The sequence below is a fragment of the Nelumbo nucifera genome, chromosome 1, assembly GCF_055504915.1.
Source record: "Nelumbo nucifera cultivar China Antique chromosome 1, China Antique-T2T, whole genome shotgun sequence".
Classification (NCBI taxonomy): domain Eukaryota; kingdom Viridiplantae; phylum Streptophyta; class Magnoliopsida; order Proteales; family Nelumbonaceae; genus Nelumbo; species Nelumbo nucifera.
The window spans coordinates 117,989,877-118,015,438 of NC_142649.1; the positions used below are offsets into that span (position 1 = coordinate 117,989,877).

Genomic DNA, 25,562 nt, shown 5'->3' on the forward strand with positions numbered 1-25,562 from the left:
GTGGAATATGGAGTGATCTGGTCCAAAATACCAGAACATGATCACCTGTTGTAGACATGGTCCATGCTCGACACTCCCTCATTCTCTTTCATCAAAATAAGCACCTTCTTTTCGATGGCTATTACAGACTTGGAGTTCATTAGCCATTGTTAGGGTTCAGACGATTTGAATTTGTGTTGATGATGGGACAATGAGATATGCAATAACTAGAAATATATCTTAATCCACAAATGGTAATCCTGACAACTTTGGTGCCTAGAACGGTCCAAAATACAATGTCCACGGTCCACCTTAAGCAATGAATTAAGAATTGCATTACAATTAACCTACAGGATCCATGATTTCACGAGCTGAGAGTTTTGTGAGAGCTTTATGCTTCTTGGGCTCAGGCAAGGGTGTCAATGGACCGGTTTTGGACTGAACCTCGTCCAGTCCAAAATCAATTTGGATGGATTGGACTGGACCTTGTCGGTTCATAATAAATTTGTATTGGATTTGGTTGGATTAAGCCAATATCCAGTCCATTGATATAAGATAAGAATATAGGTGTCAATGGACTAGGTTTGGGTTGAAATCAACCCAAGTCAAAATAAATTTGAACAAATTAGATGGTCAAATATTGAATTGGATCGATCCAAAATCATCCAAATTATTCATTGGATTGGATTGGACCTAGTCCATTTCTAATGAACGCACATTGGACTGGATTGGATTGGACCAATTCCAGTCCAATCGACACCACTAGGCTCGGGGCAAGGTGGGCTAAGCCTCCCCTGTTATTTTTTTACCTTCTTTTGACAAAGGTTAAAGCATTCCTTGGGTGGTCCCCCCTCCACATGGAGTAAAGTTCGGGAATAAAAAAATATATAATTACAAACAAGGAGGGCTGTAAATTATTCAGCCGAATAAAATAATTGTATGGGGAATTAATCATCAGTTCATCACCATAGCCTTAATTCCAACTGTTTCAAATCTTAGTGCACAATTATTTTAAAGAAATTATAGAAAAATCACTGCTATCGTATGCCACAATAAATACATGTTTTTCATTTTAGAAGACTTTGCCTGCATAACAAGCCCCGAAGATGAGGCCAGCGATTACATCCCAACAATTTAACAGTTAATTTGTCCCTGTTGATTTCCATCTACACGTGCTTGGCAACAGGATCAGAATTTGAGTACAGAATCAGAGCAATCCGCAGTAGTTGGTAATTGTTAGAGACAAGCAACGACACCTTTGGCAACATAATTGACAACTATATGGCTTTGAACCAGATTCAAACGGTGTTCCAGGGAGAGTGGGTGATAAAACATTTAATTTCTGTCGATTGTGAAAACTGAAGACCTCCATTTATCCATAGAACATTGAATAACTGGCCTTTCTAGTTGCTTGGGTAGTCAAAAACAAGGCCTTCTGCTACACTTCTTGCCCTTGCATGACCAAAAAGTTTGCTCACAATAGCCAGGGCAAAATCTGTTGCAGTGGCAAGTCCTCTGCTCGTGATCAGTTTACCATCAATTACCACTCCAGCACTATCAACAACTTGGCTGGTGAGTTTGCCCACAACAGAAGGATGAGCTGTGGCTCTTTTATCCTGTACAGCAAGAAGACGCAGAAACCTTAATAATTATCTACAATGGGTCTGACATGAACTTCCTGCACATTACCTCGATTAAACCTTGCTTCTGCAAGACTGCTTGTGATGAACATATGGATCCATATATTCTTCCAGATAATTTTTGTTCCCTGAGTAGCTTCTTCAGAACCTTGGATTTGTGAAGCCGCTCAGCTCCTGCAAACCCTCCCTGAAAACTTAGGTTTAATCAATCATCCCTACAATCATGTTGGATAAAATGAAAGGACGAGTCCAAGATTATAACATGGCCAATATGAATTTTACGACAATCAGGTAGCAAATTTTATAGTCCAACAAGGTGACATGATGAATATTCGCTTAGAAATACAGTCAATTGAACATTGACCCAATGATGTCAGAAGTCAGACTGGTGAGCAAGTGATTGTTTGGGTCCCAGTTAAATTATGGGTTTTCATGGTTTGAACAGGCTAACCAGCCATTAACCAGTAAAACCATGACCTACTGAGCATTACAGTTTTGTACCCAGTCCAAGCCTGATAACATTGCATTGATCATTATATCACATCATGGAGAGAGAGATATTTGGTAATGCTTTCAGGTGGGGGTGAGACAAAGGAGGTTAATCCATGTACACAAAGCAAAGAAAACACTGTCCCAGTGGCTGGATCCCACCATCCCACCCTGTGTCCCCTATAGGATGGGAGAGTAATGGCAGATGTTTTTTCTTTTTTCGAGAAAAGGTTAACCAGATTTCATTAAAGCAGCATGAAGTACATGAGCAGATGTACTGCACGGAAGAAAGAAAACCCAAACAGCTAAAGAGAAAAATTACAAGGGGGGAAGCCTATTGTACAGATTTTCTAGTCTTGCTCCTATTTTAGCTCAACCATCTGCAATATGATTCAACTCCCTCGATATCCACAGCAAGTTTGCGTTTATATTTTCCAACGAGTCTCTAGCCTCAGCCAGATAATGACTCAACCTCCAAGGGCCCCCTTCCTTGTTCTTCAGCCATTGATAGTATTAGCAGAGTCTACAATGGATAAGTTCTGAACGCCCAACCTTTTTATTATTCTGATTCCAGTGAGAGAAACCATAACTTCAGCCTTTGTTGAATCGGCATAACCAATTGGGCTACTAAAAACCCAACAGATATTACCCAGATCATCCCTCAAAATACCCCCTATCCCAGCTACACCAGGATTGCCTGCAGCACTTCTGTCAAAGCTTAAAGTCATCCCTCCATTATGAGGTATCTGTAGTCTCTGGATTGGTTGAGGGTAAAATGGAAGAAACAAGATCATTTGGATATTTCTGTTAAGGTCATTGAGATAGAGTCCTTGGAACAGCTCGGAATTAGCAGTCCAGAAATTACATTGAAAGGAGATATCTGAGGTGTTCTTCAAGAGATCTGATTTTGTTGTCAAATACATACCTGTTTCTTTCCTCCCAAATTCCCCACAGTACTGCATGTAACACCGTTTGCCATTACACTTTACCTCTTCTGCTCAGGCCTGAACCATGCCACTGATGGAGAAACTCCTGAATATGCTTTGGAAAGACCCAACTATAGCCAGTCAGGTTTAAGAAATGGCACCAGATCTTTTGAGAAAAATTGCAATGAATAAGTAGATGATCAGCTGATTCACCTTCTCTTAGGCAATAGCACACAGGCATGAGGAGAAATATAGGATCTTCCCAAACTTTTTTTCTGAAGAAGGTCACAAGTATTTATTCTCTGTAGGCACGCTTCCCAAACAAAGAAGCAGACTCTTAGCGGAATATGACTGCTCCAGATCTTCTTAAATGGGAAAGTGGAACTCTGTTCACCAGCAATTAGAGCCTTGAACATAGATTTGGAAGAGAAATCACCATTTGGGTGGAGGGTCCACACGCGGGTGCCAATGGAATGAGGGGAAGTGTAGACTTCTTTAATGGTATGAAAGAAGTCCAAGAGGTCTGATATCTCTGTCCCTTGGGGGCCTTCTAAGGTTCAGGTTCAAGTTGTTATCAGCTGAAATATCTGGGATACAAGAGACAGTTGCATCTCGGTCTAAAGAAAGATTAGAGATTCGTGGGAAGGATTCTGCTAGGGTGGTGTTCCCCCACCAGAAATCTTTCCAGAATTTTATTTTATTACCATTTCCCACTTTACATCTGATGAAAGGAAAAAAAGAAGTGTGAAGAGGCTATACCTGATGAGGGCGGATTTGACCCTCCAATGACATTATGACACATGGCACCTCATGACAACTAGGTGCAGCCCGGCACTTCACAGGCAGCTCGCCACCAAGCAGCTCGGCACCTCACAGGCAGCTCACCACCAGGCAGCTCGCCGCCAAGCAGCCCACCACCTCACAGGCAGCTCACCACCAGGCAGCTCGCCGCCAAGCAGCCCGGCACCTCACAGGTAGCTCGCCACCAAGCAGCTCGTCACCTCACAGGCAGCCCACCACCAGGCAGCTCGGCACTCCACAGGCAGCTCACCACCAAGCAGATCAGCACCTCACAGGCAGCTCACCACCAAGCAGCCCGACACTTCACAGGCAGCTCGCCATCATGCAGCCTGGCACCTTACAGGCAGCTCGCCTCCCAGTCAGACCAACCGCCACGTGGTAATTCCAAGGACCTCACCATCGTACCCCGCGTCTTACGAGATCGTACCTTGTAACGGCTATATTAGCTCACCCACTCCCCGACTCAGGCAGAAATGGGCAACCTTACCGGTTGGTGGCATTATGCCCAACTAACACGGAAACAGATCCTATCACAGCGGGGATCCAGGAACTACTCCACCAAACCCACAAGGACTCCAGTATATAAAGGCTTCACCCCCCAGGGGTAAAAGAAAAGGAAAAAAAGAGAAGATGTGTAATCTCTGCTCTCTAGCTCTCTCATAATCTGATATCATCTTCAAGCTCACAACTAAGTGCTAACTTAACCATCGGAGTGTCCTCGCCGGGTAAGCCACCCTGGGTTCTCTGATTCATCTCTTGCAGGTTCATCGAGCCCGTAGTTGCTGGTCGCCAGATCGTCTCCAGTAGGGAGCAGCCGGATTGCGCCACATCATTGGCGCCGTCTGTGGGAACTGCTACTAAAAGCCCTTGTCTCCATTCAAAAATCTCAAGCTCATAAACAAATCCATGGCTTCCTCCAGCAACGCCGGACAAAACAACGAAGTGCACGTCTCCGACAACCTCAGTTCCCGTCTATCTGCATAGGTTCACCATACCGCTTACTGTAGCTGAGGTCACAGCGCTGACGATGCCCCAAGCGACTGCACAAGTGAACGCGCCACTCCCTCCTGTAGTCGGCGCAACATTCATTGAACCCTCTATGGTTCTGTGGGAAACGCTACAAGAAGCTAAGCTCTCATCCTACAAAAAGCTAAGTCCTCTTCTCCCAGAAAGATAAGTCCTCACTTTTAGAAACTAAAGCTCTCGCTTTATAGTTTCCATTTTTTATGAACTCAAAAACTATGCAGAAAGCTAACAGACTAAGCAACTCTACCAACTTTACTTTCAATTCAGATAAAACCTCACCAGTCCTCTTCGCGAGGTCCCCTCTACAAAGATGAGCTCTTCGTGGCTTCCGTGGGAGTTGGCGGCCAACAGACTACATGGGCGCCCTTGCTGGTCAAGCCTTCCAAGGCTCCCATGCGAGCTGGCGACCTAAAGTTAATGGTACTGTCCCCGAAGGTTGAGTTCCTAGTAGCTTCTTGTAGGAGTGGGTGACCGGCATCACGAGGCTGATGCAACGCAATCATAGCTCTAGGGCGCCCACCAGGCGGCCTGGCACACGCCGACTTGGCGACTTGCAAGACATGCTCGCCGACGAATTCGGCATGCATACCCAAACACTCTCACGATCCTTGGAAGTTGGCCCACGTGCCGAACGATCTGAAGGGTGGTCAACGTGCATGGCGGTTACCTCCAGGAATCTCAAGCCACTTAGACGACCTTGCAGAAATCTCGGATATGGTGCGTGAAGCCCACGCCAAACAATGCCTATATAAAGGCACCAACCCCAGAAGCAAGTAAGCAAGTTCTAGCTCTCAGACTTTGTGATTTTTAGCTCGTAGTCTACTATGAGAGTACTGACTTAAGCATCGAAGTGACCTCACCGGGTTAGCCACCTCAGGTCCTCTGACATTTAGTTCCTTACAGGTCTCTAAAGAGCAACGAAGCTCATCAATCCAGCTCGGCACCTGGTCAGCCCAGCGCCTCACAGGCAGCCCTGCACCTGGTCAGCCCGGCGCCTCATAAGCAACCCTGCACCTGGTCAGCCCAGCGCCTCACAAGCAGCTCGCCACCTGGTCAGCCCAGCACCTCATAGGCAACCCTACACCTGGTCAGCCCAGCACCTGGTCAGCCCGGCACCTCACAAGCAACCCGGCACCTGGTCATCCCGGCGCCTCACAGGCAGCTCAGCACCTCACAGGCAACTCGGCACCTAGGCACCTCACAAGCAACCCTGCACCTGGTCAGCCCAGCGCCTCACAAGCAGCTCGCCACCTGGTCAGCCCAGCACCTCATAGGCAACCCTAAACCTGGTCAGCCCAGCACCTGGTCAGCCCGGCACCTCACAAGCAACCCGGCACCTGGTCGGCCCGGCACCTCACAGGCAGCTCAGCACCTCACAGGCAACTCGGCACCTAGGCAGCTCCACTTCGGCCTCTGAGTCATCGACCACTTGGAAGCAGACCAAATGACGAGGCACAAGCGACCTGGCGACCTAGCCCTGGCGCCAACCTGGCAGCCTGGCACGGGCGTCGACCTGGCAACCTAGCCCACTAGCGAACTGGCGAACTGGCAAAGACTTCGGCACCACATAAGACCCAGTCGCCTCTTCGGCATGGGCGAACTAGTCCCAGTTGCCTCCTTGGCATGGGCATATAAGACACAATCGCCTCTTCGGCATGGACAAGATCAAGGAGAGTGAACTACAAGTCGCTCCCAGTGCCTAAGAGCAAAAGTACCGAACTGGCGGAGACTTCAGCACCACATAAGACCCAGTCGCCTCTTCAGCATGGGCAAGATCAAGGAGAGTGGACTACAAGTCGCTCCCGGCGCCTAAGGGATAAAATATCACATAAGACCCAGTCGCCTCTTCGGCATGGGCGAACTAGTCCCAGTCGCCTCCTTGGCATGGGCATATAAGACCCAGTCGCCTCTTCGGCATGGGCAAAACCCAGGAGTGGACTGCGAGTCGCTCCCAGAGCCTAAGGAATTGAATCAGCGCTTACGAGCTCATCGAATTAGTCATTTCAGGCCAGAAGGAGCAATCTACTCCCCTTCGCCGGGTTACTTTCAGCTCGGGAGTGGGGGGCAAATGATGAGGGAGGATTTGGCCCTCCAATGACATTATGACACATGGCACCTCATGACAACTAGGTGCAGCCCGACACTTAACAGGCAGCTCACCCCCAAGCAGCTCGGCACCTCACAGGCAGCTCACCACCAGGCAGCTCGCCACCAAGCAGCTCAGCACCTCACTGGCAGCTCACCACCAGGCACCTCACAGGCAGCTCACAACCAGGCAACTCGCCACCAAGCAGCTCGGCACCTCACAGGCAGCTCACCTCCAGGCAGCTCGCCACCAAGCAGCTCGGCACCTCACAGGCAACTCACCACCAGGCAGCTCGCCACCAAGCAGCTCAACACCTCACAAGCAGCTCGCCACCAAGCAGCTCGGCACCTCACAGGCAGCTCGCCACCAAGCAGCTCGGCACCTCACAGGCAGCTCGCCACTAGGCAACTCACCACCAAGCAGCCCGGCACTCAACAGGCAGCTCGCCACCAAGCAGCTCGGCACCTCACAGGCAACTCGCCACTAGGCAGCTCGCCACCAAGCAGCCCAGCACCTCACAGGTGGCTCGCCACCAAGCAGCTCGACACCTCACAGGCAACCCACCACCAAGCAGCTCGGCACTCCACAGGCAGCTCAGCACCTCACAGGCAGCTCGCCACCAAGCAGCCCAACACTTCACAGGCAGCTCGCCACTAGGCAACTCGCCATCATGCAGCCTGGCACCTTACAAGCAGCTCGCCTCCCAGTCAGACCGACCGCCGCGTGGTAATTCCAAGGACCTCACCATCGTACCCCGGGTCTTACGGGATCGTATCTTGTAACGGCTATATTAGCTCACCCACTCCCCGACTCAGGCAGAAATGGGCAACCTTACCGGTTGGTGGCATTATGCCCAACTAATACAGAAACAGATCCTATCACAGCGGGGATCCAGGAACTACTCCACCAAACCCGCAAGGACTCCAGTATATAAAGGCTTCACCCCCCAGAGGTAAAAGAAAAGGAAAAAAAGAGAAGATGTGTAATCTCTGCTCTCTAGCTCTCTCATAATTTGATATCATCTTCAAGCTCACAACTAAGTGCTAACTTAACCATCGGAGTGTCCTCACCGGGTAAGCCACCCCAGGTTCTCTGATTCATCTCTTGCAGGTTCCTCAGTTCCTGTCGTTGCTGGTAACCAGATCATCTCCTACAGGGAGCAGTCGGATTGCGCTACATCAATACCTTTCCAAGGATTTGAATTCTTTACCCGATTCAAATGAAGATTACTATCCCACCCATTTGCACTTATTCCATATTTACTTGAGATGACAGCTTCCCAAAGAGCATCGGACTCTATAGGGAATCTCCACAACCACTTACTCAAAAGAGAGGTATTTTTCTCTTTTAGATGCCCAACTCCCAATCCTCCCTCCTCCTTCGGCTTACTCACTTGATTCCAACTTCCCAAGTAGTTTTTTCCCCCCCTCCGTCCCAAAGAAAGTTTCTTTGGATTTTCTCTAAGAGGTTTCTCACTTTAGATGGAATTTGGAAGACTAAAAGGTAATAGATTGGTAAGTTGCTAGAGAGGCCTTTAAGAGAATGAGTCTGCCCCCTTTTGACAGATAGCATTTTTTCTAGGAAGCTAGTTTCTTTTCACACTTCACCACTAGCCCCCAAAAGCTTAGGGTTCTTGAGTTGCCTCTAAGGAGCATTCCTAAATAGGAAATAGGGAGGTTTTCCACTTTACAATCCAGTAAAGATTTGAAGTTCTCTAGAAGATCCTCTTCTACTGAGTTTATGGGTACAATGCTGGTTTTGCTAAAGTTGACCCTCAACCCAGTGACTGATTCGAAAGCTTCAAGTACCCTTTTCACATTAGAGATGTTTTCTAAGGAAGCATCCAAGAATTAGATGATGTTATCAACAAATTGCAAATGAGATATCTGAACCAAATCTCTCCCCACTTCAAAGCCCTTAACCAGGTTTAGTAGCTTGGCTTTATCAAAAAGAAAATTGAAGACCAGGGTAAAAAGGAGAGGAGAAAGCAAGCAACCCTGTCTAAGCCCTCGACTAGCCGTGAAATAGCCCTTAGGCTCTCCATTTAGGAGCATTGAAAACCAAGATGAGCCAATGCAGCCTTTGATCCGCTTAATCCATCTACTACCGAAACCTCTCAATCTCAAGCAATCCAAGATACAATCCCAATCAACTTTGTTGTAGGCCTTTTCAAGGTCTAACTTGACTAGTATCCTCGGCTTCCCAAGAGCCTTTCTGTCTTCTACACATTGTTTGCAATTAAAATAATATCCACAATTTGTCTTCCTTTGACAAAGGCAAACTGATTTGGAGAATCAAATCTCCTAGAACTTTAAGTCTTCTATAGAACTTTCGCCAAAATTTTGTAGGCACACCCTACCAAACTTATTGGTCTATAGTCCTTAACTTCCAAAATTCCCCTTCCTTTGGAAATAAACACAGAAAAGTTGAGTTTTAAGCCTTTGTTTACAATGGCAAAGGAGTAAAACTCCCTAAAAAACTTTAGCAGGTCTTCTTTAGCAATTTCCCAACATTTTTGAAAGAAGAATAATGGGAATCCATCTGGGCCAAGTGCCCTATCTCCATCCATGCTGAACACTGCCTCTTTGATTTCTATCTCTTCAAAGCTTCTTTCCATCCAGGCTTTCTTATCTAACGACAAGGTCGACCCTTTCCATCTGCTCAATCTGAACCTGCACTGGCTTTCCCTAGAGTATAGGCTCTTAAAATAGGAGAGGAAGGTTTCTGTGATTTCTTCAGGATTTTCCACTTCTCTCTGGTTCACTCTTATTTTGGAAATGAAGTTTTTCCTACGTCTTCCCGATGCATAAACATGGAAAAACCTAGAATTGTTGTCTCCTTTCAGCCATCTCACTCTTGAATCATCTAAAGTGCCATTTTGCTCTTTTACATCTAATTCATCCAATTCCATGAGCATCTTCCTTTTCTCATCTTCAAGGCTCTATATTGTTCTTTTCCCCAATTTTTCAACTTCCTCTTCAGGAATTTTAATTTTTGTAAAAGCCTGAATCCAGCCCATCCCTCTACTTCACACTCCTCCCACCAACCAACTACCAGCTTCTTAAAATTCTTGTGAGAGGTCCACCATTTTTCTAGTCTGAAAGGGGGCTTTCCTTTTGTAATTAGGTCAGTGTTCAGCTTAATAGCCAGCGGTCTGAAATGCAACAATGGCATAGGTCTTGGGTTAGGATGTCAATAATCCAAGGAGAGGGTTTGGATGTCAGACAAGCTATACTTGAGTGAGCAAAGGTGGTTGTAGTATGTTGTGAAGTAACCTGAAGGAACCTCTCATACTCATTGTGCGGTACACTCATCATCTCCTTCCCGGAAACAGATGTAGATGTGGAAGGTGTGAGATCCAATGATTTAAATATCAACACTATACGCCCGATACGGGGCGTATCGTATCAGTATCGGTCATAAGAAATACGGGAAACGCTACGAACAGGTACGTATCCTCTGAATCGTCCATATCGGAACAATACGCATCAGTATTAAACTGTATCGTATTGTATCGGTCGATACACGCCAATACAGAGTGATTCGCATTTTCGCACGTTCGCGCATCTAATTTAAAAAAACAACAACTGACGAGGCTTGAACCCGAGTCACTACGCATGCACGCAAACTTGAACACATCTGTATGCCACTAAGGCAACCATTAGCTCTTGTTAAAAAGTGAAACAAAATAATTATTTATTAATGCTTACATGTAATCCTAACAAATAACATATATTTATGTTCAATAATTCCAAGTAAAGATTAAATAATATTATTTAAATTTAATATTTTATAAACTATGGAGTAAATAATTTCTCAAATCCGCATTCATATCAAAAAGAGGTTTTTAATCTCAAAACATTTATACAAATAAAAATACTAATAATAGAATAATAATTTTAGTACTTAAAATTTATAAATTTGAATGTGAAATGTATCTTAAAAATTTTATAAATTATTAATTAACATTATAATTTGCATTAAATAAAAATATATTTATTATTTACAAAAAATGACAATTTATTTCATAAAATTAGAAAAATAATAATATTAATAATAATATAATAAGTTTAGTAATTAAAAATTATGGATTTGCACACGATATGTATCTTAGAAATTTTAGTATCTTTGAGAGAGTTTAATTTAAGACTATATGTTTTTATAAATTATTAATTGATATTTTAATTACATTTTATAATAACATTTTTATTGTTTACCAAACATTTGAGAATTAATTTTTTTAGTTGATTATTTAGTTAATGTTAAAATGTAAAAATATAAAAATAAAAACAATTGATACAATAATTACGTATAATAATTGCATGTGTTTTGTGACATGAACTTTAATTGAAAATAAATAATAGCTTTGCCATGTATTAATTTGTGAAAATTTATATATAATACATTTTAGGACTCAAGATTGATACATTATCAATAAAAATTGTATGATTTCTATGCATCCCGCTATATTAATTGTAATATATTTATTCACAAATACCATTAGAATATACATTTCATATGCATTTATACATAAATTTTGACTATTTTAGCCTTAAATGTAATGTTATTAATATATTTATGGAATCTATATATATTAAAATCAGTCCTGCCATGTCAGCAGCCCTCTCCTGTCAGGAAACCCCCATTCTAATTTTCTGTTTTTTTATTTTTCTTATTTTTTTAATTCACGTAATTAGCCCACATCCAATCAATCTTTTGTGAAATAAAGTAGAGCCGGAGACGTTTGGACTTCCCGAGCGTCTCCCGCCCATGTATGCCATTAATTCCACCTACAATAGGCTATTTAAATTTTCATATCGGAGTGCTTATTTGATTTTCAAATTTGGTCAAAAATTCATTAATTTTTGGCAACCTTCCCCATGAATCTCCTTAATTTGGGCTATAATAGGCAAACCACAAAATTTCCATGAATTTCTGTGATCTTTGTCACTAATCCCATTAAATTAAGCCCCCCCAAATAAACCACAACACACAAAACTAATATTATAATACTCTATTGGAAAGGATGGAATCCTGCTCAGTGCTCACCTGATTGCCCTGATTGATCCTTAGCATTCAATATGTTGCACACAAACATACCTAACGAGTCTCTATTTCCATATGAATTTGGATGCTAAGATTCAGATTCGTTCTCACTTCCATATCTTATCTTTCACACTCGAGCCTTTATAGATTAGAGGATGAGCCAAAACAAGGTTTACTGAAAGGGAAGCATGCCTGTTTGTAATAACAATAACAAAACCATTTCTCCTTCACTATACAGTAATTATTAAAAAATTAACAGTAATTATTTTTTATAATGTTTAATAATTAACATTAGTGTAGAAAATACAGTATTTAATTTACACTATTTAATTATAATTCTAAGTAATTATCAGAAAATTAATAGTAATTATTTTGTATAATTAACAAAAATCAACATATGGTAATTTTATAATTAACAGTATTTATTATTAATTAACACTAATTTACAGTATTTTCAATAAATACAGTATTTATTAATTGACTGTATTTATTTATAGTTAAATACTTTAAACGGTAATTATTAAAAATTGCAGTATTTATTAATTAACAGTATTTTCAATAAATACAGTACTTAGTTAATTAACAGTATTTATTAATTAATATTAAATACAGTATTTAGTTATAATTAATGAACAGTATTTATTACTTAACAGTATTTAATTATATTTAACAGTAGTTATCAGAAAATTACCTTTATTTACATTTAAATAATTAACAGTAATTACATTGATGTAATTATTTATATAATTATCAGAAAATTAACAGTAATTATTTATATAATTAACAAAAAATCAACATTTGGTTATTTTAAAATTATCAGAAAATTACATTTAAATAATTACAGTATTTTTAGTAATTAGCAGTATTTATTAATTAGAAGTATTAGTAATTACAGTAGTTATTACAAATAATGTATTTATTTTAATAATTAACAGTATTTATTAATTACAAGTATTAATAATTAGTATTTATTGAATATAATGTATTTATTAATGAACAATAATTTAACAATTACAATATTTTTCATGATTACAGTATTTAATTAATTAACAGTATTTTTAATAAATACAATATTTTGTTAATTACAGTATTTGTTTAAAAATAATGTATTTATTAAATAACAATATTTTCAAAAAAAATAACCAAAAACAATGTAACTATGTTTCTGAAAATCCGAAAATATGTAACTAACAATGTTATCAGAAAATTAAAAGTAATTATTTTTATAGTTAACAGTAATTATTTTATAATTAAAAAAATCATAACATATGGTTATTTTATAATTAACAGTAATTATTTTTAAAAAATTATATTTAATTACATTATATGTTATTTTATAATTAACAGTAATTATTTTTAAAAAATTACACTTAATTATATTTATATAATTACAGTATTTTTAATAATTAGGTATGGCAATTCATGCTTTGATATAGTGACAAGTGAATGCAATATTTAAACTAGGGATGGCAATTTCTACCCTATTCGGTGGGTACCCATCCCTACCCTCCCTAACAGCAGCAACGGGGAAGGTTTTTTTGCTTGAAGAATGGGTTTTGAGGTTCTACAACCCATACAAGTACGGGTTGGTTTAATTAATAGTATTTTCATAATTACAGTATTTTTAATAATTAACAGTATTAATTAATTACAGCATTTATTTATTATAATTTTGTGTTTAGAATGCTTGGTGTAGATTATTTGTGTTTTTGTTGTTGCCATCTATTTGAAAATACTTGCTTTATTTATGTGATTGATGTGTTTCCAATTTGTTGTTGCAATTTTATTAGATACTTTGTGTTTTTTGATGTTGCCATCTATTTGAAAATGTTTGGATTATTTATGTTATTTATATGATTGATGTGTAATTAAATTTTATTTTGTTATTTTCAATTTGCTGTTGCAATTTTATTCCATAAAAACAAAATAATGATAATAATAATAATAATAACATTATTAATTAATTAACAATATTAGAAAATTACGGTATTAATTAACTAAAAATATTAATTACAGTATTAATAGTATTAAAAAATACTGTATTTATTGAAAAATATAGTATTTATTGATTAATAGTATTAGAAAAATTCAGTATTAATTAATTAGCATTATTAATTGCAGTATTTAATTAAAAGTATTTATAATTGCAGTATTTTTCATAATTTTTAATAACTAACAGTATTTTAAAAAATGTTGTATTTATTAATTAACAGAATTAATTATAGCATGGCACAACTTGCACTTTGAGCGGGCCACATGCGGGTCATGTCGTGTCGGCCCAACACGACCCAATTTACACCTCTACTTAAACCCACCCAATACTGGAGACGGGGCGGGGAAATTCGAGGATTCCCCATCCTTAATGAGGAGTGGGGTGCCTTGCCCCTGAACTCGCTCAACATTGAGGAATGGTTGCCTTGCTCTGAACCCGCCTGACACTGGGGACAGGGTAGGGATGGGGTAGAGTGTCTTGACTATGGGGCAAGGACAGGGATGGGGTGCCCCGCCCTGAACCCACCCCGTTGCCATTCCTATATAATTGTTAATTATTAGTGGAATTAATAAAAAATGTTAGCTTTTGTAATTATTTTATTTATTTAAAGTTAATCAAAATTTCATTTAAAAAAATAAAAATCATTAAATTACTACAAATTATTAATAAAACTAAATTTATTAAAAAATATTTGTTCATATTCAATTAACAATAATTATTTTCTATAAATCAACATTAAATGAAATATAAAATTATTAAAATTTTAGATATTAATAACAACTTTAAATACTTTTAGTTAATTAACAACAAATTTTGATTATTAATTTAATATTAATTAATAGTAAATAAAATTGTTAAATCTTTCAGATTTTCCCGTGCATCGCACGGGTCCCCGCTAGTTTATATGCATTTCTTGATGTATCCAAGCGTCTCCATGTTTTTTCATCCGTATCCATGCGTTTCCAAAGCATATTCGTATCTATATCCGTATCCAAGTGGTCCGATACGATACCCGATAACGATACTTTAATCCTTTGTGAGATCTGGCTGTTGGTTATCACTGACATCAACCCCCATCAGCTACTGCATGATTAGCCCATGTAGAAGATGGGCCATGGAGATCATAACAAAAATTCACCGAATGTCCTTTCCTGCCACAGTGGGTACACTTCCTAGTAGAGTTACATTTTCCTTTACCACGGCCTCCCCCTGAGTCACGACCACCACCACGGCCAAACGTGGAACCACCACGACCTCCTCGAGATCCATGTCCTCCCCCCCCCTCCTCTGGCTACTCTCTGTAGAACCCAAAGAGATCCTGTGAGCCTTGCAAATACTTCCTCGAGTGTAGGAAGAGTAGAGCCACCCAATATTTGGGCTCTAACTGGTTCATACTCTGATTTCAGCCCCACTAAGAACCTAGTGACATCCAGTTGCTCCCTCTGTTGTTGCTGAACCTTAACATCCGGAATTAGGGGATGATAGACATTTAATTCATTTATGAGGTTTTTCATACTGGCATAGTACTCTTCTAGGGTTTTATTCCCTTGCTATAGATCAAAATACTCCTAATAGAACCGATATACCCTCGTAGTATCATCCTACCCAGAACAAAGCTTCTTGGCATGTTCCCATATGTCCTTAGTTGTATCTAAGAACATAAAGTTGGCACTTATTTTGGGTTCCATACTATTCTATAACCATGTCATGATTTGGGCATCTTCCTTTTCCCAATCATCAAACCCTGAAGAGTCAGTTGATGGTTTATCTTCTTTCACATGCTTCACTTTCCTCTTTGCCTTGAGAAAAACTTCCACCAACTTGGACATGGCACATAATTCTCACCATTAAGTTAAATTGAAGTCATCTACACACCCAGATAGTCAGAGGAAATCACCACACTAGGTTTCTGATCACTACAACCATCTCCAATTGCTGCCATGATGCCCTCCCAATGCTACTTCTAATGCTGAATCCCCAGTCACCAACCGAATACTGCTGTCAGGAGTTTGATGTTCCAGACACTACAACAATCTCCAAACACAGATTATAGGCTCACAACCAATCACAATCAATCACTACTATGTAAACTACCATTCAGATTAAAGAACAAAAGGTAAACCAGTATTCAGACAACAACAACAACAATGCAGAAAATTGATGTAGACAATTCGGCCATTCCTTCCACCACAAACACAAACTTTTGTTCTTATTCACACCACTACTGATTACACAGAACCATAAGCCACATTGACAGTAACTCAGTAACTCACTAACCACATACGAGCCCTCTTGAAGCTGCTCAATAGAGGGTGAGCATCACAAGCACCACCACATGACCATAGCTGTCACACATGGTACAGATCTATCTGACCTTTTCAAAGGCAACATAAGTCCAAAACCATCAATACTACCACTGCAGTACTTTGTCAGTCAATTCAGGTCAACAAAGGTTTCAAAACCTTATAGATTTGAATCTACAGACCCACACAAAAGGGCAAACATACCCTTACACCATTCGGTCACTATAAACACAGCCTGTTCTTGGACCTTTTTGCCGAGAACCAAGGCTACAAACAACCTAGTTCTTTAGGTTCTGATCAGTCCGAGCAGATTTTGAAGTTTTTTCAACCCAAAAATACTAACAACACAAAAAAAAAAGTAACCAACCTCACTGGAGAGCTTCAGTCAACCATCCACTTAATTCTGAAGTTATTTTCTTGAAAAGCAATCAAGTTCTGGGCAGAGGAAGAAGGACTGAAGTGTTCTCAGACCTAGGTCGAGTCTGTGTTCCCCATTCTCAGTCCAGGAAAAAAAAGTCACGATCAGAGAGGAATAGACTTAGCTGATACCATGTTTGTTCAGTGGCTTCTACAGTTCAAACCAGAAGAAAGTGAAGAAGAAGAACAAATCAGTCAAACTTGGTAGCCTAAACCCTACCAGTCGACCATAATGTGGATTAGGGGTTTAATTAAGTACAAAGACTAAACTGCCCCCACTTAAGTATGGGACAGGAAGTCTAATTAGAACTGCCACATCACATAGCGTAAACTGACTGAAAAGACTAATCTACCCCTCATTCGTCTAACTCTAACAAACCTCTTTTCCATCTCAGTTTTTTCTAGTTCTGATTCTCCTCTTATTCTTTCTGGGTTTGTCGTTGAACCGTTCTCTGGTGTTAGCAGTCGCCGGTGTTAACAGTCATCAGACTCCATGAACACTGGCGAAGAATAGACGATTTAGGTGAAGAAAACGGGGGAGAAAGAGAACCAACTCGTCTCCATATTCACCACATTTCTCTCGCTCACTAGGTAAAGAACACAGATGTTTTATGTTTTTCCATTTCTTTTTACCAGCTTTTGGTGAAGACATTGAAAGAAGTTTATTTTAACACTACAGGTCTTTTATATATATATATATATATATAAAGAATTAATTAGATGAATATTAGTTGTTGTACGCTAGATGGTAGCATATTTATCTCACCGGAAGAATGATCAGGTCATATATTGAGTCAGCAACACTATCAATGGTCTTGTCGGCAACAATTCTTGTGTCTTGAGATCCAACAATTTGCACAGATTTTTCAACTGAAGCAATTACAACATCTGCTTTAGCACGTCTTAGAATATCAACCACAGTTACCACTTCAATCTCTTCAGTACCATTTGCAACTGGAATAAGAACCTGCAAAGTAGATGAATGATAAGAATTATTTTAGGTAGCTTTTAATAAGAAAGGTAGCTGATGAACGACTCCCAACAGCACAATGAAAGCATTTCTGTCACAATGGACAAAATTAGTCCTCATCCTGACATCCCACTATAAATGGTTCTCTTCTGATTCTGAATAAAGAGAAAATTAGAATAAAGATACAAATTTGGAAAAGATGAGTTGCAAAATCATTTAACAACTTCCAGAAATACCAACTGGCAAAACAATCAAATTTAGCTCCAAAGAAAATGATTTCTTTCTGTAAAACCGCAGGTACAATTCAACATACAAATGAGATTTGTAGAGCAACTTATACAACGATCACAAACTTTTTTTTTCAGAAAGTCGATTAACTTCAAGCCAGGGACATCAATGATTGGCACACTTTTTTCTTACCTGAGACAATTGATGGACAAGTTTAGATAGTGGATGCACTGATATCATCATAAGCATGTACAAGGAGTCTGACTTCAATGGCATCTTTACGCTTGCTATATACTGAGAATAGTGATCAACTATATTTCATTACTCTATGTTTTACAGTTCCACAAAGGATTCCATTCTCCATAGCCAAGAAAGGAAATGGTGGATACACAAACAAGGCTAAGCTGATGCTGTCTCTGCAGCTCTGTCATGCACAATTGGACATCAGAATCAGAGTTGGATTGAGCATACGTTAAGGGTTATCTAAATTTCACTCCATAGAACCAACTAATAGATGAAGAAGCTATTCACAATTATCTCATTGGCTGCCCTATGGGTGAAAAAAACATGAATTGTCCACAAAGAGGTTGAATAGAAGAATGGTTTTAAGAGCTTGACCAGACTGGAAAGTGGAAAAAGGGTTAACTGGCCCCACAACAGTTAAATTTGTTATTCAATTTAATGAATAAAAAATTGTTAGATTAGGAATCAATTCCATACATCTTTCTTTTCGCATAATGGACTTTTCCTAGCTCCTAATGGAACTGAATTATCTTCCATTATATCTCAGTTACCTACAATAAGAAAAGAATTCCCTTAGTGGACCTCTCATCAGAGTGTTGTTTCATCAAGATCCAAATTCAATTCATAATGATGATGTAATTTTGCAATCCCCAAATGACTTCTTGAAGTCTTTTAGGCTGTTTTTGGTCTTGGAAGTGAAAATGGAACTGCATTCCACTCATGACCCAATTCCACATCAATGACCCCCACCACTCCAATGCACATGCACAACTTCAAGAACTGTGAAATAATACATGCAGAATTGAAGGCTTAAAATCTGTTAGCTTCTGAATTTCAGTCCATCATGAAGTCAAACACAAAACAGCAGATTAAAGGAACTTTGATATTGGCTATCCTGAAATTCACCTATTCCATTTCCATCTTGATCCAACTACAGTCTTAGGCTTGTGCTATACTATAGTGTGTGTTCGACTTCCTGGGTCATAGGAGACAAAATAAACAAGTTGAAAGAAAATTATTTGACCATGCAGCTAATCAGTGTACTTGAAGTGTCATCTAGGAGTCTTGGAGGCCAATTGCTTTGGGCAGGCATATAATAAACATCTCAATATGGGTAAATAAGTAATTGTGTCCCTTTATATACTAATCAGAATGCATGTTAATCCATTTTTACAAAGAGCTAAAAGCCGGGCTCATAATCCCTATGTATATGTGTATGTTTCACTTTAAACCAGGAAGGTTATATAAAAACTGTGAGTTTCCTTTTGAAAAACAAGTTTAAATTGTCATTCGGTCATTTGCTGAGTTAATTTTTATTATAACATGTAATTGTATGATACTAATGTACAGTTATATACATATATTGTAAGATATGTACATATTTATCCATTCATCTTTGTCACCTAGGCAATGCTTCAGTTCCTTGCCTATGCATAAACTTGCCCTTGCTAGGACAAAACACCAAGGTATAGTCTAGCTGCCTTAGCTGCATAGCAGCTAGGGGTGTGGAAATGGGTAGGTTCTACCCGGAACCGAATGGAACTGACCTTGAACTGGCCATGAACTGACCCTACCCAATCTGTTACAGAGTAGTGTCTGGTTCCAAATTCTTGGAACGAACCCCCACCCAGGCTGGTTTCAGGATCTAGGGGTTTACCCTACCTGAACCGACCCGATGATCCGGCCTTGGATGGCCTTGGTGGAACTTGCCTTTAAATAAACACCAAAATACTTTCGGGGATGTGAAGATTTGAACCCAAGCACTCATGCTTACAAAAGCCATGGTCTCACTTGACCATTGAGTTACTTAAGTTATTTCATTTGTTTTCATTTTAATATTTGATTGTGTACAATACATAATGTAAAACTGTAAAAGGTAATACTTACAAAGTTTAAATTTAAATTATAAGTTTTGAACCATATAATGATAATCTACATATTAAGTTACTCAATTTAATCGATAAAGATAATATAAGTTTTAAACTATATATTATATTTATTGAAAATCAAGTGTTTTTTTTGGAAGGGTGGGGGGAGTAAAGAAATAATGAGTTTCACAGGTAGCCTTGGAACTACCTTCACAGAGTAGGCTCCGGTTCCAAAAACCTGGAACCAACCCTTACAGGATAGTTTCCAGGTTCTGCCATGGAACCGAACCGAACCGACCCATGCTCACCCCTAATAACAGCAAAGCTGATTATGGAACTAGTAAAGACTGATTCTGTGCAAAGTGAACACTAAAAGGGAAACAGGTTAGGCAAATATAACATGATGTACATACTTAACCTTTAGCAGAATACAAACATGATGCATGTAACCGATCCGAAATGGTTGAGATAAGGTTTTGAAGTTGTATGACAGAGATGGAAAGGATGGATCAAAATATAAGTGGAAATAAATCATCGCCATCATTTAAGCCTTATCCTATCTATATGGAGCTGGCTACATGAATACTGTTTTGCAAATATAACATGATGTACATACTTAACCTTTAGCAGAATACAAACATGATGCATGTAACCGATCCGAAATGGTTGAGATAAGGTTTTGAAGTTGTATGACATAGATGGAAAGGATGGATCAAAACATAAGTGGAAATAAATCATCACCATCATTTAAGCCTTATCCTAACTATATGGAGCTGGCTACATGAATACTGTTTTGCCATTCTGTTCTGTTTAGTGCCATGTCCATTGTTAACACAATATAGGATATCTCAATGGTGAGTTTGAAATCAGCTGGTTTGAGATTTGAGAGAAAAAAATGTTGGTTCTAATATTCCATTTCTTTTAAAAGAATGTTTACTTTTCTGATCTATGATCTATTGCAAAAAAGGTCATAGTAATGGCATAAACCTACCAGTCCTGCTGTACCATGGTGTCTAAGAGTAACTCCAATTTTTTTATAAATAGAGTAACTCCAAATTTCAGTGAACTAGAATATAATGTAATAGAGATCTTCATGCTCTGAATTACCATGAATAGCCTTTGTTACAAAAACATTTGAGTTGGCATCATGCTTATCTAGTTAAAAGTCCAAAAATACAGTGGTAAACTTTACAACTGTAGCACTTGGTAGATATTAGAATCACCATACCTATTTCTTTGCACAAAGATCCTAATGATAATAAGGAAATTTCTGACATATGCTCAGAGGTTGCATTCTAGTTGCACAGAACAAAAGCCTAAACCAGGAAGAGAGAGGAAAAAGAAATCCCTAAATTTGAATTGTAACTGAATATAGAAACAAAGGAAAGGTTCTTTGAATAAAAAAAGACATAATACAGTGAATAAACAACCAGACTCTGGTATGTAAGCAAGAACATATAAATGATTTTTTTATCAATAGAACATATAATGATCCCATAGAGTAGAATGCAAATAAATAAATAAAATACTTACATGAGGGATATGGTCAACAGACCACTCAATTTTGTTGAATTCTTCCTTTCTAGGATTATCTTCATGAGCATGGAACAGCTACACCAGAAAAGCATCATCAGCATAAGATGAATTGTCATGGAGTTTGCAGAAAATGTGAGAAACTGTAACTGGATTTATGTGCAAAGATCTGTTATCAAAGAACTTCTGGCAGGATTTTATGTATTTTGGCACTTAATAGCTTTACAGTATATTCATAATTGACCTTATGCTGCCCAGTAAACCTGTACGCTTCACTATAAAATTGTTGACAGTAAATATGGAAGAACAAGAGAGATTGAAAATGTCTAGAACCTTCTAATCTGCACAAAGTATCCTGCTCGGTATCTAAATTTAGGAGTAAAATGGTTATGCAACGCTGGAAGGATACTTAATATATATATGTGTGTGTGTGTGTGTGTGTGTGTGTGTGTGTGTGTGTGTGTGTGTGTGTGTGTGTGTGTGAAGGCTTGTAATGCTCACAAGACACACCAAACTCTACAGCTTCAAGGGGCCTCAGGGACTGAATATCAAAACATTGAGGATATCAAATATTGCATGAATAGCCATCGACTTCAAAGCAAACCAATGAACAATTCAACATTTTTTCCTATATCTAATTCAAATTCTCCAATCTCTTACATTTCTGTATTCTTTCAATGAACATTACTTGGTGTAATGGTAAAATCTCATGTTAACAAGCATGATAATGAAGGCTCAAGAAACAAGACCTGCCACTTTTTGCAAAAGTCTGATAAAGGTTAGACCCGTATCCAGTACATCCCTCCTAGGAGTTCGGATAGCTGGAACCAACAATGGGTGATGGCATTTTTTTGTTTAACCAGGAATAGAAGAACTATATATCAATATGTAGCATAAATCCCTTAATGTGGCTCAAAAATATTAAATTTTAATAAAAGCAACCATAAAAGGACATAGTTACAACACTTACTAGCGTTCCTTCAACCTCTTTGGCAGTAGACTCCCCAAAAAGTTGTTCTACTAAAGATAGAGCAAACTCAAAAGCTGTTCCAGGGCCACGGCTGGTTGTAAGCTCTCCAGACACTTGGTTGTTGGATTTAACTGCCCAGAACGTTGGAAGCTTATCCATAAACGCCGGATGACAAGTTGTCTTGCAGTAGCAAACTATATCAAAATGAGCCCACCAACATAAATTGATTTACAGAGAATTTAAGCTAGCCCCAAAGGAAAGCTCCTACGCACAAAGAATAAGAGATCATACCTGTTTCCTCTTAAGAAGACCCCACGGTTGAAGTGTGACTGCTGGAGCAGCACAGATGGCACCATATAACCTTTTCTCTTCAGCTTGTTTGCACGTAATCTTTCGGAGGATTTCACAGTCTCTGAGTCGTGCAGAGCCGGGCATTCCCCCCTAAAAGAAATAAACAAATAAAATAAGGGGCGTATCTCCATGAACATTGCGACATTAACCATCAAAAATAGAAGTTCGCAAGAAGAGCTATTACAATTGGTTTTTTTAGTAAATATACAATTAGTAGCTATTTGGATGGTAGGTTATTGGATAAGGAAAAGAAGAAATGGTTAGTCAATCTCAGCATAACCTATGAAAAGATATAATCCAGTTAAAATGAAATGCAGAACTAGAAGACTCACCGGCAAAGCAATGAGATCGAAGATGTCGTTCGAGCAGGTTGAGATGCAGGTGTCAGCGACCAACCTGGTTCCAGAGGAGGCTTCAATCTCGAGCTGCGACTCGACCGATGCAACGAGCACGTCAGCGCCAGCCCGGCGTAGAACACCGACTAAGATAACGGCTTCCATTTCCTCCGTGCCGAATCCAATTGGAACTAGAACCTATGGCAAAATGAAGAAAGAGATTAAAACACTTCGAAAGTTAAAACCTAGTTTTGTTTCCTTCTTAAGAGTTCAGGGTTTAGGGATATTGGGTCAAAAGAGAGGAGTTAGGAGAAACCTTCTTTTTAGGAGGGAGAGCAGCGGGCGTTGTCGTTGGAGTGAGAGTGGTTGTTGATTTTGACGTGCGTATAGAGAGAGAGCTCCTTCGCTGTTGAGCAGCGAGAGGTTTAAGGGATGACGAGCGAATTCGCGTGGGCGCTGGAGCAATTGGTTGATGTTGCAGAGACGGGGACTTGAGGGGAGAAGGTGGGAGAAGAGGAAGACATTCCATCTTCAGGCAAAACGCAACGTCCATTGGCATCACACTATCACAAAACCATCATCAGTCATCACCATATGCTAATGCTTACCGCATACAGGGGTCAGGGGCGAGCTGAGTTGCGAGTTCCGACTTCCGAGTTAGAGCGCAAGGATTTATGATTTATGCTCCCGCTCCAAAATTTCACACCTCTCACCTCTCACTTCAGTCCCGCCGCAGCTACGCTACCTTATCCATTTAAAGAAAAGGCACCGGATATTTTTCGGTTCTGGTTGAACCAAAGTATGGTCTATTGTCTTTCGGGGCGACCTGAACAATGGATAATCCCTCGGCCTCGATGGTCGGGAAAAAAAGTTCGTCAATATTAATATATCTCTTAATGTAATTATTTAGATTTCAGAGCAAACGAATAGGTCCTTAAAGTACTCTTAAGTTTTTTGACAATTGATATGTCCTTGAGTGCTAACAAAAAACAAAATATCAAATTTTCCCTCTGCTATTCCTCAAATTTTCAAAATAAAACCCAATCAATAAAAATTTTGAATGGATGTAAACTCTTGCCCATTTCATCCTCTATGTACCAAGCTGGCTATCCCTCCACCACTTGTTGTCAAGAAGTCCGTGGTGATGGAATCTCCTGATTGAGCGAAAGGAATAGATTTTGAGAAGGTGGTGGGTGTGATTGAAATCAGTAGAGGAAGTGTGATATAGACAGAGAGGGGGTTGATTGGTTTTGATTAGTGGCCACACTCATGGAGCTGGTGGATGTTGCCATGAGTGTGGCCACCATCTCTAAGCTCCAACTTTGAACCAAACTGGTTCCTTGAAGTCTACTCTAACTCACTTCTCAAGAACATCAAGGGTGATGCACCCAACATAGCCCATCGCCCGTGGATCACTTGACATATATCAAGCATAAAACTATTACTATAATTATTGTTTTGATCAAGATGTCATATTACTTTCAAATAACCAGAAAATATAAGCAAGATTTTTAACAATCGAGTTTTGTCATGAATAATAAAACTTGGGAGCTTAGGTTTGGTAGTGCTCCACTATAATGTTTTTGATATTCCTGAGTTCCCTGCAAAACCATGGTGAACTTGCCAGTTCCCATACAAACAACATTCCTAAGTGGGTTAGCGCTGGATCCTCCCTAAAATACCGGTTCCAGTGACCACCATCCTTCAGTCACTAGAACCGGTACCATCTGTTCTGGGACCTAAGCTGAGAAGATAGTAATGGGTGTTCAAAGTAGCAACTTCCCTAAGTTCTTTCTCACATATGGGTATTTTAGGGATTTAAAAAAATATATCAGTCACATAATGTCACATTGTAAACAGTAGGAGTAGAGTTAGTCAATTAGCTAAACCATAAGAGTGGTTTAAAAAGTTTGCCCTTAAAAATACCCCCTCCTAGTAATGTAGGGTCAATAACAATTATCCCTGAACTTTCATTTGCAACAAAGTTCTCATTAACTTTCACTTTGTGACAAATATCCTCAATCGTTAAGTCAGATGGTGTAATGCACTAAATTATCAAAATATTCACTGAACTCTCCTTATTTTCTTTTTCTTCCATTTTCTCTTAAACCCTAATTGATCCAAAAATACCTCTTTTTTTTCAAACAAAACCAAATAAAATACCAAGAATCATTTAATTGGCATGGAAAAACAAGTTTCTTTGAATTCATCATAATTCAAAGCAAAAATAATCCAATTGAACTTCAAATGAATGTCTCTCTTCATCTTAAAATATAGAAATTATTAACTCCTTTCTTCAATAAATCAAGAAAAACAAACAAGACCTTAAATTTTTGATATCAATAGGACCAAAAACCT

General features: G+C 39.4%; 1 protein-coding gene across 2 annotated transcripts; it reads right to left on the bottom strand.

The window, feature by feature from the left end:
- Positions 1 to 956: 956 nt before the first annotated feature.
- On the bottom strand, positions 957 to 23,947 carry DJ1C (Class I glutamine amidotransferase-like superfamily protein). Of its 2 annotated transcripts, XM_088893901.1 has the most exons (9): positions 23,813 to 23,947; positions 23,521 to 23,733; positions 23,202 to 23,402; positions 22,810 to 22,959; positions 22,519 to 22,698; positions 21,549 to 21,626; positions 17,473 to 17,673; positions 1,669 to 1,806; positions 957 to 1,595 (listed from the first exon to the last, which is right to left on the bottom strand). In XM_088893901.1, the coding sequence occupies exons 2-9, from the start codon at positions 23,731 to 23,733 to the stop codon at positions 1,383 to 1,385; spliced, it is 1,374 nt and encodes a 457-aa protein (XP_088750027.1). In that variant the 5' UTR covers positions 23,813 to 23,947; the 3' UTR covers positions 957 to 1,382. The 2 variants fall into 2 exon arrangements, with proteins under 2 accessions (XP_088750027.1, XP_010263527.1); XM_010265225.3 differs by having other exon boundaries at positions 23,521 to 23,943.
- Positions 23,948 to 25,562: the final 1,615 nt, after the last annotated feature.

Coding starts and splice junctions, on each gene's coding strand:
- DJ1C (XM_010265225.3), bottom strand. CDS start 23,763: ATGCCAATGGACGTTGCGTTTTGCCTGAAGATGGAATGTCTTCCTCTT. Junction 22,960..23,201: donor TCGATCTCATTGCTTTGCCG/GTGAGTCTTCTA, acceptor TATTTCTTTTAG/GGGGGAATGCCCGGCTCTGC. Junction 22,699..22,809: donor GTCTTCTTAAGAGGAAACAG/GTATGATCTCTT, acceptor TGCTACTGCAAG/ACAACTTGTCATCCGGCGTT.